This window comes from Salvelinus fontinalis, chromosome 38 (genome assembly GCF_029448725.1).
Source record: "Salvelinus fontinalis isolate EN_2023a chromosome 38, ASM2944872v1, whole genome shotgun sequence".
In the NCBI taxonomy this organism is placed as follows: Eukaryota; Metazoa; Chordata; class Actinopteri; order Salmoniformes; family Salmonidae; genus Salvelinus; species Salvelinus fontinalis.
In genome coordinates, this window is record NC_074702.1 from 25,306,047 (window position 1) to 25,321,626 (window position 15,580).

At 46.9% G+C, this 15,580-nt stretch overlaps 1 protein-coding gene across 1 annotated transcript; it reads right to left on the minus strand.

Annotated features, from left to right (window-relative positions):
* Nucleotides 1-63: 63 nt before the first annotated feature.
* On the minus strand, nt 64-486 carry LOC129837592 (potassium voltage-gated channel subfamily E member 1-like). Its single transcript, XM_055903875.1, has one exon. The coding sequence runs from the start codon at nt 484-486 to the stop codon at nt 64-66; it is 423 nt and encodes a 140-aa protein (XP_055759850.1).
* Between the last annotated feature and the right edge of the window lie 15,094 nt (nt 487-15,580).

Below are 15,580 nucleotides of genomic sequence, written 5' to 3' on the forward strand. Positions count from 1 at the left end.
TCTCACTCGTCATCGTGACTATAATATGTTATATTAGGATTGAGAACAACACTTATCTCCTCACTATCCTGGAAGCTGCTCCAATGCAGCAGGGTTGCAGATGACCATGGGGATTTTCCAGTCGTCTCCAATACGTGTGTCTGCCCCGTGCAGTGCCTGTGTGACGGCCCGTGGGAGGGTGAGTCCTTTGGTCCAGTCATGGGCAATGTACTGGTGATACGGATCGTGGGAGTTCTCTAGCTTCTTGGAGCTGATGTAGCTCAGCATGATACCAAACGTGAAGAAACTAAACATACCTACCATCAGTAGAATGTACACAAATCCCTGAGCTTGAGCTTTAGGCATAGTTCCGCCCACTGGGAGAATGGCCTGCTGGGTAGTGTAGTTCTGAGGGAGTACTGGGACCGGTAAACCTGTGCCATTCACACATGGCTGTAGGAAGAATAGCAGGAGAGTCTGCAGCTCTGTGCCGTTTAAGTGCAGCATTGCTGACCTCTGCTGTGGAAGGGAACTGCTGCTCTGTCAACTGATAAGGGAGGAGAGCCATGGTCAGTACACTCTCCCAATGAGGCACACAAGAACACAAATTTCAGAAAGTCAAACAGACACCACAGCCAATTCGACACGAACGCTGTGGACTTCACTTCTCTGGCTGTAGATAAGTAATTTCAGCTTCTGCCTCAGTTTCTGTTGACCTGCCTGAGAGAACATGGTGTTACACATCTGAGACACAAGTGTAGGACAAATTAGCAATTGTAGAAGAAATATGTAAAATGAAGTGCAAATACCTTTGGAAGCTCAAGCTATTGTTGCTCAAAGGCGCTAGTAGAAGATGGTGACCTTTTAAATAGAGTACTCTGTTGATTGAGGTCTTCATATCCCATAAGGGTATAAACTGTAAGGTAATCTGGTTCCACCTACTCTTCCTCTCCAAGAACAAAGCAGCATTCAGACAAGAGGGAGAGTGGCGAGATTACGTCACAACAGGAGCAAATCACCACCAAACGGCCTAGCTATCCTACTGCTTTCCCGTGTGCGTGCATTACCTGGAGACTCACCTTCAGGGGCCTAAGCAGTGAATGAACATGCCGTCTGCAATGCTGAATGAACAACATAATTGTGTCAACTCCATTCTACATGATAAACACATCCCAGTTAGTAGACACCCAGGCATTCTGCACCTATGGAGTCCTTGGGATAATCTCATAATTTGCAGATAAAATATTGTTTGACTATGCCTTTAGATGTTTGGTGTAAGCCTATTGTATGTTTTTCTGTGACCTCTGGAATAACTGTATAATTTATCCTTATTGATTGTATTTTACTATTTCCGACTGCAATGAATATCAAGGTTGTGCGATCTAAATTCTCATCTGATAGCAGAGTTTGCCACCTGCTGGTCATTTTGGATTAGTTTGTGACAGAGGACCGCTGGCTGTGGCAAATGTTCAAGACAGAGATGTCCTTCAAACACAAAAGGAAAAGTCAGAGTTTGTGAGCACATTTGATTCGATTTTGCCTTGCTCCATATATGACAGTTCAAATTCTGCTTACAAACACTACGAAGAAATATAGTGGCAGGTCTAGACGATCACACTCAACACCCACCTGCAAATCAACAGTCATTACATTCCTAAAACATGCTTAGGCAAGCCAAAGTATAGGTTGAGCATGTCAAATACGTTTTTTTCATCGCTTTGGTACTATTTTCACAAGTATGTGATGAAATTTCACAACTCTTACGACATGACTCAAAACAGATCATCAAAAGGCAGGTATTATTTTTTTTACATACATTTGACCATCACTTAATCCAACTGCACTTAATGGTTAATCACTTAACCGTTTGGTAAAGATTACATTTTAAGCTTTTGTCAATGATGTATGAATTTTGAGAACTACAGATATAACATGTATGCATGTAAAGTAGAAACATCTAAATTACATGTATGATACATGATAACCATACATAATAATGACAAGTCATTATTGCTAATTGATTTCACATAGGGTTAACCACAAGTGGTCACCATATAAAAGGGTGCGTGTCAACACTTGAAATTTCTTTCAACATGGAGCAGGATAGACAGGGAGAGGAATAAATCAGAGATTTATTCAGGGGCATATGGGCCGTTTGGTTATTCAGGGACATGGGCCCCACCAAAGAGGTCAAAGAGGTGGGCATCAGAGAGATGGCAGGGAACTTTTGTCTAGTGAAGTCCGGGCCATCGTCATTGACCATGTGGTAAACAGAGGCCTAACTATGGCAGAGGCTAACAGATTTGTTCACCCAAATCTGGAAAGAGCAACTCAATTCCATCATGAGAACATTTTGCCAAGAAACCAGTAGATCTGTAGGATATGCACCATATCAAAATATAGCTGCTATGGCTGACTTGCTTAAACAAATGTGGTTTCTACTGACAATTGAGATGTACAAACTATGGCATAAGGGAACGATGAGCGGATAACGATGAGGCATTCAGTAATTTCGATTAAGACATTAATGAGCGAGCTAAGACGGACATAGTCAATATAACTATGTGTTCAGCCCTTTTGAAGTGTACAGCAACAGAATGCAGAACATGGGCTGCTCTTACAGTAGTCAGAAACGTAGGATTAAGGGGGCATATAAGCAGACAATGAAACCTCTAACAATATTAGATGACATTTCTCAAAAACAGATTATAGGCTACTTGTGCAGTACCACCGAGTTAGAACATCAACGTTAGGTGAAATTAAGAAGTGAAAATAGACCAAATTATTTGTGAGGCACATGGGTTACTAACAGCTTACTACACAACATACACTTAGTATTACTTAATTAGCTACAGTATACATATCTCCCTTGCATATTACATCATTTATGCAGCAGCATACAAGACATTGGACTCACCTTGGCTTGTGATGTAACGCTCGTCGTAATGATTGGACCAAGGCGCAGCCTGCGTAGAGTTCCACATCTTTTAATTAATATAAACTCACCAAACAAACCATGACGCTACTGGTGTGCACACAGGCAACTATCTGTAGACAAGATCCCACGAAACACAAAGGGGAAAAGGCTGCCTAAATATGATCCCCAATCAGAGACAACGAAAAACAGCTGTCTCTGATTGGAAACCATACCAGGCCAACATAAACCATTAAACACCTAGATGACCCACCCTAGTCACTATCATGCCCCAACCAACAGAGAATAAACAGTTCTCTATGGTCAGGGCGTGACATGTGATGTGCTCACGTAAACATGAAAGTGTCGCAGCGGTCCTTTGTCTGCAAATTTGTCATCAAAGTCTGGCATTAAGCCAGCAGCATACCACCCTGCATACCACTGCTGGCTTGCTTCTGAAGCTAAGCAGGGTTGGTCCTGGTCAGTCCCTGGATGGGAGACCAGATGCTGCTGGAAGTGGTGTTGGAGGGCCAGTAGGAGGCACTCTTTCCTCTGGTCTAAGAAATATCCCAATGCCCCAGGGCAGTGATTGGGGACACTGCCCTGTGTAGGGTGCCGTCTTTCGGGTGGGACGTTAAACGGGTGTCCTGACTCTCTGAGGTCATTAAATATCCCATGGCACTTATCGTAAGAGTAGGGGTGTTAACCCCGGTGTCCTGGCTAAATTCCCAATCTGGCCCTCAAACCATCATGGTCACCTAATAATCCCCAGTTTACAATTGGCTCATTCATCCCCCTCCTCTCCCCTGTAACTATTCCCCAGGTCGTTGCTGCAAATGAGAACGTGTACTCAGTCAATTTACCTGGTAAAATAACGGTAAAAAATAAAATAAAAAATTATCTGGATTATTGGTGGGAACTCTAACAAAAAACACACAGCCACTCCATTGAATAGCAGGCTAGTGGTTGCTTTGCAATGCTTGCAGTAGTTAGCCACTGATTCCTTCCAAACGACTCTGTAGGAATTTGCGATTTCCAACTTGTTGTCTATCTTTATGTCCAATGGCCGATGAGAACCGATACGTTTTATCTTTAATTTCTCTTCATTATTTCTCTTCATATGACAAGGATTTGGCAGTAGATTGCTAACTTGATTCATGATGATGACTTCTAGCTAAGACTTTGAAAGTAAGATGTTGACACGATCAGTTCAATCAAAGCTACTGTACATATAACGTGATTTGAGGACCCAAAGGGCTGAAATTTTGGATGTCTACCCTTACTAAGGACTTAAACTTAGCGACGACGTAGTGTCCCCATGAGTGACAGAACACTGAGCGAATCACGGCGCAATGCTCCTATTTTTTGCTGGTGTCACGACTTCCGCCGAAGTCGGCCCTTCTCCTTGTTCGAGTGGTGTTCGGCGGTCGACATCACCGGCTTTCTAGTCACCATCGATCCATTTTTCAGTTTCGTTTTGTTTTGTCTGTATTATACACACCTGGTTTCAATTCCCCCATCATGTTCCCTATTTAATCCTCTGGCTTTAATTTCTGTTTTGTCCGTGATTGTTTGTGCGTTAGTGGTTGTGGTTTATACGTGTGTGTTTGTGATTATTTCCATTTGTGGAACTTTTGCCTAAATTTTTGAGTAAAACACTGTGGTTTCGCTCAACACCTGTGTCCTGCGCTTGACTCCGAATATTCTCCGCACACAACCCTGACAGAATCACGGACCGTCTTCAAATGGAGTCAGCAGGCGCAGCCAGCCCTTCTCTCCCAGTAGAGGAGCAGGTTCAACAGCACGCGACCATGTTGCATAGTTTAGGGACAGCCATGGATCGCGTGCTGCAAACAATGGACAGATGGGAGAGAGGAGCTCTCCCAGTAAATCATACCCCAGCACCTCCACCCGCACCTCTACCTACACCACCGTACATCCCTCCACCGGTCGGACCCAGTGGGATTCGGCTCTCGCTCCCAGGAGCGTATGACGGAACAGCAGCCGGGTGCCAGGGTTTCCTCCTACAGCTGGAGCTATACCTGGCATCTGTTCATCCGTCCCCTTCGGGACACGAGAAGGTGGGCGCCCTCATCTCCTGTCTGACTGGTAAAGCCCTGGAGTGGGCCAACGCCATCTGGGGAAGAGAGGGTTCTACCCTGGATAACTATGATGACTTCTCTCGCCGCTTCCGGGCAGTCTTTGATCATCCACCTGAAGGGAGAGCGGCGGGAGAGCGATTGTTCCATCTAAGACAGGGGATGAGGAGCGCTCAAGAATTCGCCCTGGACTTCTGTACTCTGGCCGCTGGTGCGGGATGGAATGAGCGGGCCCTGATCGATCATTACAGGTGTAGTCTACGAGAGGATGTTCGTAGGGAGCTAGCCTGCAGGGACACCACTCTCAACCTGGACCAGCTGGTGGATTTATCTATCCGGCTGGATAACCTGTTGGCCTCCCGCGGGCGTCTAGATCGGGGTCCGCCCATTCCATTACCAAGCTCCTTGGATCCAACCCCTAAGGAGTTGGGAGGGGCTGCTAGGAAGGAGACCGGAGGGGGAACCACTCTATGTACCAACTGTGGACGCAGAGGGCACACTGCTGTCCGGTGCTGGGGTGTTTCTCCTGGAAGTCGAGGTAGCAGGCGGAGCACTGGTGGGTCGTCTCAGGTGAGTAGGCACATAACTCACCCAGAGCCTTCCGTTGCACACATGTGGTTACCTATAGAATTTCCTGAGTTTTCCCCACATCCCCAGCATAAGGCGCTAGTAGATTCAGGCGCAGCTGGGAACTTTATTGACCGCTCTTTGGCTCATAGCTTAGGGTTCCCTATTATTCCTGTTGATGTTCCCTTCCCTGTACATGCCTTAGATAGTCGTCCTTTGGGGTCGGGGCTGGTTGGGGAGGTCACAGCGCCCATCGCTATGAGAACGCAGGGGGATCACGAGGAGAGAATTAGTCTCTTCCTGATCGACTCCTGCATTTCCTGTTGTGTTGGGTCTTCCCTGGTTGGCCTCTCATGATCCGATTATTTTGTGGCAACAGAGGTCTCTCAAGGGATGGTCCTGTCAGTGTTCAGGGAGGTGTGTAGGTGTTTCCTTAGGTGCCACTACGGTGGAAAGTCCAAACCAGGTTTCCACCATGCACATTCCTCCCAAATATGTCGATTTGGCACTCGCCTTCTGTAAGAAGAAGGCGACTCAATTACCACCGCATCGACCGGGGGATTGTGCGATAGATCTCTTGGTAGACGCTACACTTCCCAGGAGTCACGTGCATCCTCTGTCACAGGAGGAGACGGTGGCTATGGAGACATATGTCACCGAATCTCTGGGACAGGGATACATTCGGCCTTCCATCTCACCTGTCTCCTCGAGTTTCTTTTTTGTGAAGAAGAAGGATGGAGGTTTGCGCCCGTGTATTGATTATTGCGGATTAAATAAGATCATGATAAAATACAGTTACCCGCTACCACTTATAGCCAGTATGACCGAGTCATTACACGGGGCGCGCTTCTTCACAAAATTGGACCTCAGGAGCGCTTACAACCTGGTGCGTATCAAGGGGGGAGATGAGTGGAAGACAGCATTTAGCACCACTTCTGGGCATTATGAGTACCTCGTCATGCCGTACGGGTTAATGAATGCTCCATCAGTCTTCCAATCCTTTGTGGATGAGATCTTTAGGGACCTGCACGGGCAGGGTGTAGTGGTGTATATAGATGACATTCTAATATATTCCGCTACACGCGCCGAGCATGTGTCCCTAGTGCGCAGGGTGCTTGGTCGACTGTTGGAGCATGACCTGTACGTCAAGGCTGAGAAATGTCTGTTCTTCCAACAGTCCATCTCCTTCATAGGGTACCGCTTTTCAGCGTCAGGGGTAGAGATGGAGAATGACCGCATTTCAGCCGTGCGTAATTGGCCGACTCCAACCACGGTAAAGGAAGTGCAGTGGTTTTTAGGGTTTGCCAACTACTACCGGAGATTTATCTGGGGTTTTGGTCAGGTAGCGGCTCCCATTACCTCACTGCTGAAGGGAGGACCGGTGCGACTGCAGTGGACAGCTGGGGCGGACAGGGCGTTTGGTCAGCTGAAGGCTCTGTTTACCTCAGCTCCCGTGCTGGCTCATCCTGATCCTTCCTTAGCATTCATAGTTGAGGTGGACGCGTCCGAGGCAGGGATAAGGGGCTGTGCTGTCTCAGCGCTCGGGTACGCCACTAAAGCTCAGGCGGAGCGAAACTATGATGTGGGGGACCGGGAGTTGCTGGCTGTTGTCATGGCTTTGAAAGCGTGGAGACATTGGCTTGAGGGGGCAAGACACCCTTTTCTCATTTGGACTGACCACCGCAATCTGGAGTACATCCGGGCGGCGAGGAGAATGAACCCTCGCCAGGCAAGGTGGGTCATGTTTTTCACCCGTTTTGATTTCACCCTTTCCTACAAACCAGGTTCCCAGAACGTTAAGGCAGACACACTGTCCCGGCTGTATGATAGAGAGGAGAGGTCCTCAGATCCCACCCCCATCATTCCAGCCTCTCGCCTGGTGGTATGGGAGGTGGACGCGGACATCGAACGGGCGTCACGTTCAGAGCCCATTCCACCTGACTGTCCAGCTGGGCGTCTGTACATTCCGTTTGATGTCCGCGATCGTTTGATCTGTTGGGCTCATACGTCACCCTCCTCTGGTCATCCTGGTATCGGTCGGACGGTGCGCTTCCTTGCTGGGAAGTACTGGTGGCCCACTTTAGCTAAGGACGTGCAGGTTTATGTTTCCTCCTGTTCGGTATGTGCACAGTGCAAGGCACCTAGACATCTACCCAGAGGGAAATTACAACCCCTTCCCGTTCCACAGCGACCGTGGTCACACCTATCGGTCGATTTTGTGACGGATCTTCCCCCGTCGCGGGGTAACACCACGATCCTGGTCTTTGTGGATCGGTTTTCTAAGTCCTGTCGTCTCCTTCCTTTGCCCGGTCTCCCTACGGCTCTACAAACTGCGGAGGCTCTGTTCACCCACCTATTCCGGCACTACGGGGTGCCTGAGGATATAGTTTCTGATCGGGGTCCCCAATTTACGTCTAGAGTCTGGAGGGCGTTTATGGAACGCCTGGGGATCTCGGTCAGCCTTACCTCAGGTTTCCACCCCGAGAGCAACGGGCAGGTGGAAAGAGTCAACCAGGATGTGGGTAGGTTTCTGAGCTCCTATTGCCAGGACCGGCCGGGGGAGTGGGCAGCTTACATCCCCGGGGCGGAGATGGCCCAAAACTCCCTCCGCCACTCCTCTACCAACCCTTCACCGTTTCAGTGTGTGCTAGGTTACCAGCCGGTCCTGGCACCATGGCATCAGAGCCAGATTGAGGCTCCTGCGGTGGATGAATGGTTTTCGGCACTCAGAGGAGACTTGGAACGCTGCCCATGTGCGGTTACAACGGGCCATCAGGAGACAAAAGGCGAGTGCCGACCGCCACCGCAGTGAGGCCCCGTTGTATGCACCGGGGGATCGGGTCTGGCTCTCGACCCGAAACCTACCCCTTCACCTGCCCTGCCGGAAGCTGGGTCCGCGGTTTGTGGGGCCATTTAAAGTCCTGAGGAGACTGAACGAGGTTTGTTATAGGTTACAACTCCCCCCTGATTACCGTATTAATCCCTCGTTCCATGTGTCTCTCCTCAGGCCGGTGGTGGCTGGTCCGCTCCAGCAGTCTGAGGTGCGGGAGGTTCCTCCGCCCCCTCTTGACATCGAGGGGGTCCCGGCGTATATCGTAAGGGCCATCATGGATTCTAGACGTCGGGCGAGGGGCCTTCAGTACCTCGTGGAGTGGGAGGGGTACGGTCCGGAGGAGAGATGCTGGGTACCGGTGGAGGACATTCTAGATCCGTCCATGTTACAAGAGTTTCACCGTCTCCACCCGGATCGCCCTGCACCTCGCCCTCCGGGTCGTCCCCGAGGCCGGTGTCGTCGCGCTGCTGGAGCCGCGCGTCAAGGGGCGGGTACTGTTACGACTTCCGCCGAAGTCGGCCCTTCTCCTTGTTCGGGTGGTGTTCGGCGGTCGACGTCACCGGCTTTCTAGTCACCATCGATCCATTTTTCAGTTTTGTTTTGTTTTGTCTGTATTATACACACCTGGTTACAATTCCCCCATGTTCCCTATTTAATCCTCTGGCTTTCATTTCTGTTTTGTCCGTGATTGTTTGTGCGTTAGTGGTTGTGTGTGTTTGTGATTATTTCCAGTTCTGGAACTTTTGCCTAAATTTTTGAGTAAAACACTGTGGTTTCGCTCAACACCTGTGTCCTGCGCTTGACTCCGAATATTCTCCGCACACAACCCTGACAGCTGGCTTGCCCCACCACCACAGAAAGCACTGAGCTAGTCTGAAACACCTGCATATTGGAGCTGCCTTACTCAAGAAAACAAAAAATAGACCGTGTGTATGTGGCTTTATTAACTCAGTGATATATATATATTCTTTTACATTGTTTGCAAACTGATATGTGACACATATTAATGCCAAAATAGCATCCAAAACAGGCAAGCCCCCACCAAAAAACAAACATATATATATATATATATATATATATATATATATATATATATATATATATATACAGTTGAATTCGGAAGTTTACATACACTTAGGTTGGAGTAATTAAAACTCGTTTTTCAACCACTTCACAAATTTCTTGTTAACAAACTATAGTTTTGGCAAGTCGGTTAGGACATCTACTTTGTGCATGACACAAGTAATTTTTCCAACAATTGTTTACAGACAGATTATTTCACTTATAATTCACTGTATCACAATTCTAGTGGGTCAGAAGTTTACATGCACTAAGTTGACTGTGCCTTCAAACAGCTTGGAAAATTACAGAAGAATGATGTCATGGCTTTAGAAACTTCTGATAGGCTAATTGACATCATTTGAGTCTATTGGAGGTGTACCTGTGGATGTGTTTCAAGGCCTACCTTCAAACTCAGTGCCTCTTTGCTTGACATCGGAAAATCAAAATAAATCAGCCAAGACCTCAGAAAAACAATCGTAGGCCTCCACAAGTCTGGTGCATCCTTGGGAGCTATTTCCAAACGCCTGAAGGTACCACGTTCATCTGTACAAACAATAGTACGCAAGTATAAACACGATGGGAGCACGCAGCCGTCATACCGCTCAGGAAGGAGACGCTTTCTGTCTCCTAGAGATGAACGTACTTTGGTGCGTAAAGTGCAAATCAATCCCAGCACAACAGCAAAGGACCTTGTGAAGATACTGGAGGAAACAGGTACAAAAGTATCTATTTCCACAGTAAAACGAGTCCTATATCGACATAACCTGAAAGGCCGCTCAGCAAGGAAGAAGCCACTGCTCCATAACCACCATAAAAGACAGACTACGGTTTGCAACTGCACATGGGGACAAAGATCATACTTTTTGGAGAAATGTCCTCTGGTCTGATGAAACAAAAATAGAACTGTTTGGCAATAATGACCATCGTTATGTTTGGAGGAAAAAGGGAGAGGCTTGCAAGCCGAAGAACACCATCCCAACAGTGAAGTGGGGGTGGCAGCATCATGTTGTGGGGGTGCTTTGCTGCAGGAGGGACTGGTGCACTTCACAAAATAGATGGCATCATAAGGTAGGAAAATTATGTGGATATATTGAAGCAACATCTCAAGACATCAGTCAGGAAGTTAAAGCTTGGTCGCAAATGGGTCTTCCAAATAGACAATGACCCCAAGCATACTTCCAAAGTTGTGGCAAAATGGCTTAAGGACAACAAAGTCAAGGTATTGGAGTGGCCATCACAAAGCCCTGGCCTCAATCCTAAGTGATTTGAAGATGTTGTACCCACTATGACTATTAAAACCGAGCCTAACCAGAAACCATGGATGGATGGCGGCATTCGCGCAAAACTGAAGGCGCGAACCACTGCATTTAACCATGGAAAGATGACTGGAAATATGGCCGAATATAAACAGTGTACTTATTCCCTAGGCAAGGCAATTAAACAAGCAAAATGTCGGTATAGGGACAAAGTGGAATCGCAATTTCAAATGCTCAGATACAAGACATACTGTATGTGGCAGGGTCTACAGGCAATTACGGACTACGAAAAGATAACCTGGCTCGTCACATACACCGACGTCTTGCTTCCAGACAAACTAAACACCATCTTTGCCCGCTTTGAGGATAATACAGTGCCACCGATGCGGCCCGCTGCCAAGGACTGCGAACCCTCCCTCTCCATGGCCGACTTGAGTAAGACATTTAAACATGTTAATCCTCGCAAGGTTGACGGCCCAGACGGCATCTCTAGCCGCGTCCTCAGAGCATGCACAGACCAGCTGGCTTGTGTGTTTACGGACATATTCAATCTCTCCATATCCCAGTCTGCTGTCCCCACATGCTTCAAGATGGCCACCATTGTTCCTGTACCCAAGAAGGCAAAGATAACTGAACTAAATGACTATCGCCCATAGCTCTCACTTCTGTCATCATGAAGTGCTTTGTGAGACAAGTCAAGGATCTTATCACCACCTTACCTGCCACCCTAGACCCACTTAAATTTGCATACCGCCCCAATAGGTCCACAGACGATGCAATCACCATCACACTGCACACTGCCCTATCCCATCTGGACAAGAAAAATACCTATGTAAGAATGCTGTTCATCGACTACAGCTCATCATTAAGCTTGAGGCCCTGGGTCTCAGCCCCGCCCTGTGCAATTGAGTCCTGAACTTTCTGATGGGCCGCCCCCAGGTGGTGAAGGTAGGAAACAACATCTTCGCTGATCCTCAACACTGGGGCCCCACAGAGGTGTGTGCTCAGCCCCCTCCTGTACTACCCTGTTCACCCATGACTGCGTGGCCATGCACGCCTCCAACTCAATCATCAAGTTTGCAGACGACACAACAGTAGTGGGCTTGATTACCATCAACGACGAGACAGCCTACAGGGAGGAGGTGAGGGCGCTCAGAGTGTGGTGTCAGGAAAACAACCTCTCACTCAACATCAACAAAACAAAGGAGATGATTGTGGACTTCAAGAAACAGCAGAGGGAGCACCCCCCTATCCACATCGGCGGGACAGCAGTGGAGAAGGTGGAAAGTTTTAAGTTCCTCAGCGAACACATCACGGACAAACTGAAATGGTCCACCCACACAGACAGCGTGGTGAAGAAGGCGCAGCAGCGCCTCTTCAACCTCAGGAGGCTGAAGAAATTCGGCTTGTCTCCTAAAATCCAAACTTTTACAAATGCACAATTGAGAGCATCCGGTCGGGCTGTATCACCGCCTTGTACGCCAACTGCACCGTCATCAACTGTAAGGCTCTCCAGAGGGTGGTGCGGTCTGCACAACGCATGACTGGGGGCAAACTACCTGCCCTCCAGGACACCTACAGCACCCGATGTCACAGGAAAGCCAAAAAGATCATCAGGGACAACAACCACCCGAGCCACTGCCTGTTCACCCCGCTACCGTCCAGAAGGCGAGGTCAGTACAGGTACATCAAAGCTGGGACCGAGACTGAAAAACAGCTTCTATCTCAAGGCCATCAGACTGTTAAACAGCCATCACTGACACAGAGAGGCTGCTGCCTACATACAGACTCAGAATCATTGGCCACTTTAATAAACGGATCACTAGTCACTTTAACGAATGCCATTTTAATAATGTTTACATATCTTGCATTACTCATCTCATATGTATAGAAACTCAGCAAAAAAAGAAACGTCCCTTTTTCAGGACACTGTCTTTCAAAGATAATTCATAAAAATCCAAATAACTTCACAGATCTTCATTGTAAAGGGTTTAAGCACTGTTTCACATGCTTGTTCAATGAATTATAAACAAATAATGAACATGCACCTGTGGAACGGTCGTTAAGATACTAACAGCTTACAGACGGTAGGCAATTAAGGTCACAGTTATGAAAACTTAGGACACTAAAGAGGCCTTTCTACTGACTCTGAAAAACACCAAAGAAAGATGCCCACGGTCCCTGCTCATCTGTGTGAAGCTTGGTGCAAGGAGGCATGAGGACTGCAGATGTGGCCAGGGCAATACATTGCAATGTCCGTCCTGTGAGATGCCTAAGACAGCGCTACAGGGAGACATGACGGACAGCTGATCATCCTCGCAGTGGCAGACCACGTGTAACAACACCTGCACAGGATCGGTACATCCGCACATCACACCTGCGGGAGAGGTACAGGATGGCAACAACAACTGCCCGAGTTACACCAGGAACGCACAATCCCTCCATCAGTGCTCAGACTGTCCGCAATAGGCTGAGAGAGTCTGGACTGAGGGCTTGTAGGCCTGTTGTAAGGCAAGTCCTCACCAGAGATCACCGGCAACAACATCACCTATGGGCACAAACCCACGTTGCAGACAGGTCTAGCAAAAAGTGTTCTTCACTGACGAGTCACGGTTTTGTCTCACCAGGGGTGATGATCAGATTTGCGTTTATCGTCGAAGGAATGAGCGTTACACCGAGGCCTGTACTCTGGAGCGGGATCAATTTGGAGGTAGAGGGTCCGTCATGGTCTGTAGTGGTGTGTCACAGCATCATCTTACTGAGCTTGTTGTCATTGCAGGCAATCTCAACACTGTGCGTTACAGGGAAGATATCCTCCTCCCTCATGTGGTACCCTTCCTGCAGGTTCATCCTGACATGACCCTCCAGCATGACAATGCCACCAGCCATACTGCTTGTTCTGTGTGTGATTTCCTACAAGACAGGAATGTCAGTGTTCTGCCATGGCCAGCGAAGAGCCCGGATCTCAATCCCATTGAGCACGTCTGGGACCTGTTGGATCAGAGGGTGAGGGCTAGGGCCATTTCCCCCAGAAATGTCCGGGAACTTGCAGGTGCCTTGGTGGAAGAGTGGGGTAACATCTCACAGCAAGAACTGGCAAATCTGGTGCAGTCCATGAGGAGGAGATGCACTGCAGTACTTAATGCAGCTGGTTGCCACATCAGATACTGACTGTTACTTTTCATTTTGACCCCCCTTTGTTCAGGGACACATTATTCAATTTATGTTAGTCACATGTCTGTGGAACTTATCTCAGTTGTTGAATCTTGTTATGTTCATACAAATATTTACACATGTTAAGTTTGCTGAAAATAAACGCAGTTGACAGTGAGAGGACATTTCTTTTTTTGCTGAGTTTACGATATTCTACACATCTATTACATCTTGCCCATGCTGCTCGGTCATCGCTCATCCATATATTTATATGTACATATTCTTATTCCATCCCTTTACTTATATTTGTGTGTATTAGGTAGTTGTTGTGGAATTGTTAGATTACTTGTTAGATATTACTGCACTGTCGGAACTAGAAGCACAAGCATTTCGCTACACTCGCATTATCATCTGTTGACCATGTGTATGTGACCAATACAATTTGATTTGTGACCCTATACCTGCTTCCATACTCTCTTTTCCTCAACCCTATTGAGGAATTATTTTCAGCCTGGAGGTAGAAGGTTACGATTACTTACCCCATGAGCGTTCTGGCCATGGATGAGGCATGTGACACCATCAATGCAGACCAATATCAAGCATGGATTTGCCTTACCAAAAGATTTTTACCGCAATGCATGAACAATGACATTCACTTGTCGATGAGAATTTATGGCCAAATGCACAAGACAGGCTTGATGCAAATGAATGCATGCTAAACGTAGTTTTATTTTAATTTAATTTCTTACATTTGATTACAGACAGTTTATCTATGATGCAATCAGCACTTCTAAGGGCGATTTGAAACACGTATCTTGCGTGGTTTGCTATTGGATTAACTAGTAATTACAACGACTAATTTGAAAAGATATCGTTGTGTTTTGGTGATTTAAACCAATTCTCATTACATTTCACAATAAACTTGAGTCAATGGTTGTGTGGCGAGATATGTTTATAATCCAAATGAATGCATAATGACAGGTTTTGAATGAAAGACTTGCTGCATTACAAGTGTGAGCAGCTTGGAGTTTTGGATTAAGAGTTGTGAAAATAGCACCAAAGCGATTAAAAAAAACCTGAAACAACATGGTTTCAGATGAGATCTATCTATGTAGATGCACGGTTGTTCCTGCCAAAGCGTTCTATGTAGCTTAGGTGGAACCATCTGCAATCAGAGCTTTGTCAGAACTGTTGATCCATCACGTGATGACATTCTCTCTTGAGTTGACACACTAAGGCTATTCGGCACCACCTGTCAATCTAATCACCACTCACGCCAGCTGCAACTACCTCGTACAGTAAATCAAGTACATTGTAAACTGCATGTGTTACACACTATGCTAAGACATTCAAATTATGTTTCTATGATGTAATAGCCTAGTAGTGTAGTGGTAACAATTGCTTGTGACAGAGTTCTCCACCTTTGATGTTTACCTGTTAGATACACACAAACAAAATACATCAAGATCGAACATCTGCTTTAAGAATAGCAATGCAAAAAAGCTTTTGATTGCTGTAAAATGTGTTCTAATTTAGATTAGGGAAAGTAATTCAACTTATTCTCTACAGTCAGCGGTCTACAGTTAAATCTACGGTACAATCAAGCCTATAAAATCACACTTTCAATCATGTGAGAGGATTTCAAAACAAACTCACCGTAACAAGTCACTCCAGAGGCACTCCATCACAATTGTCCTTTGAGTCTAAAGGTCTGTAA

Excerpts from the sequence above, each read along its gene's own strand:
- LOC129837592 (XM_055903875.1), bottom strand. The coding sequence starts at position 486 with ATGCTGCACTTAAACGGCACAGAGCTGCAGACTCTCCTGCTATTCTTC.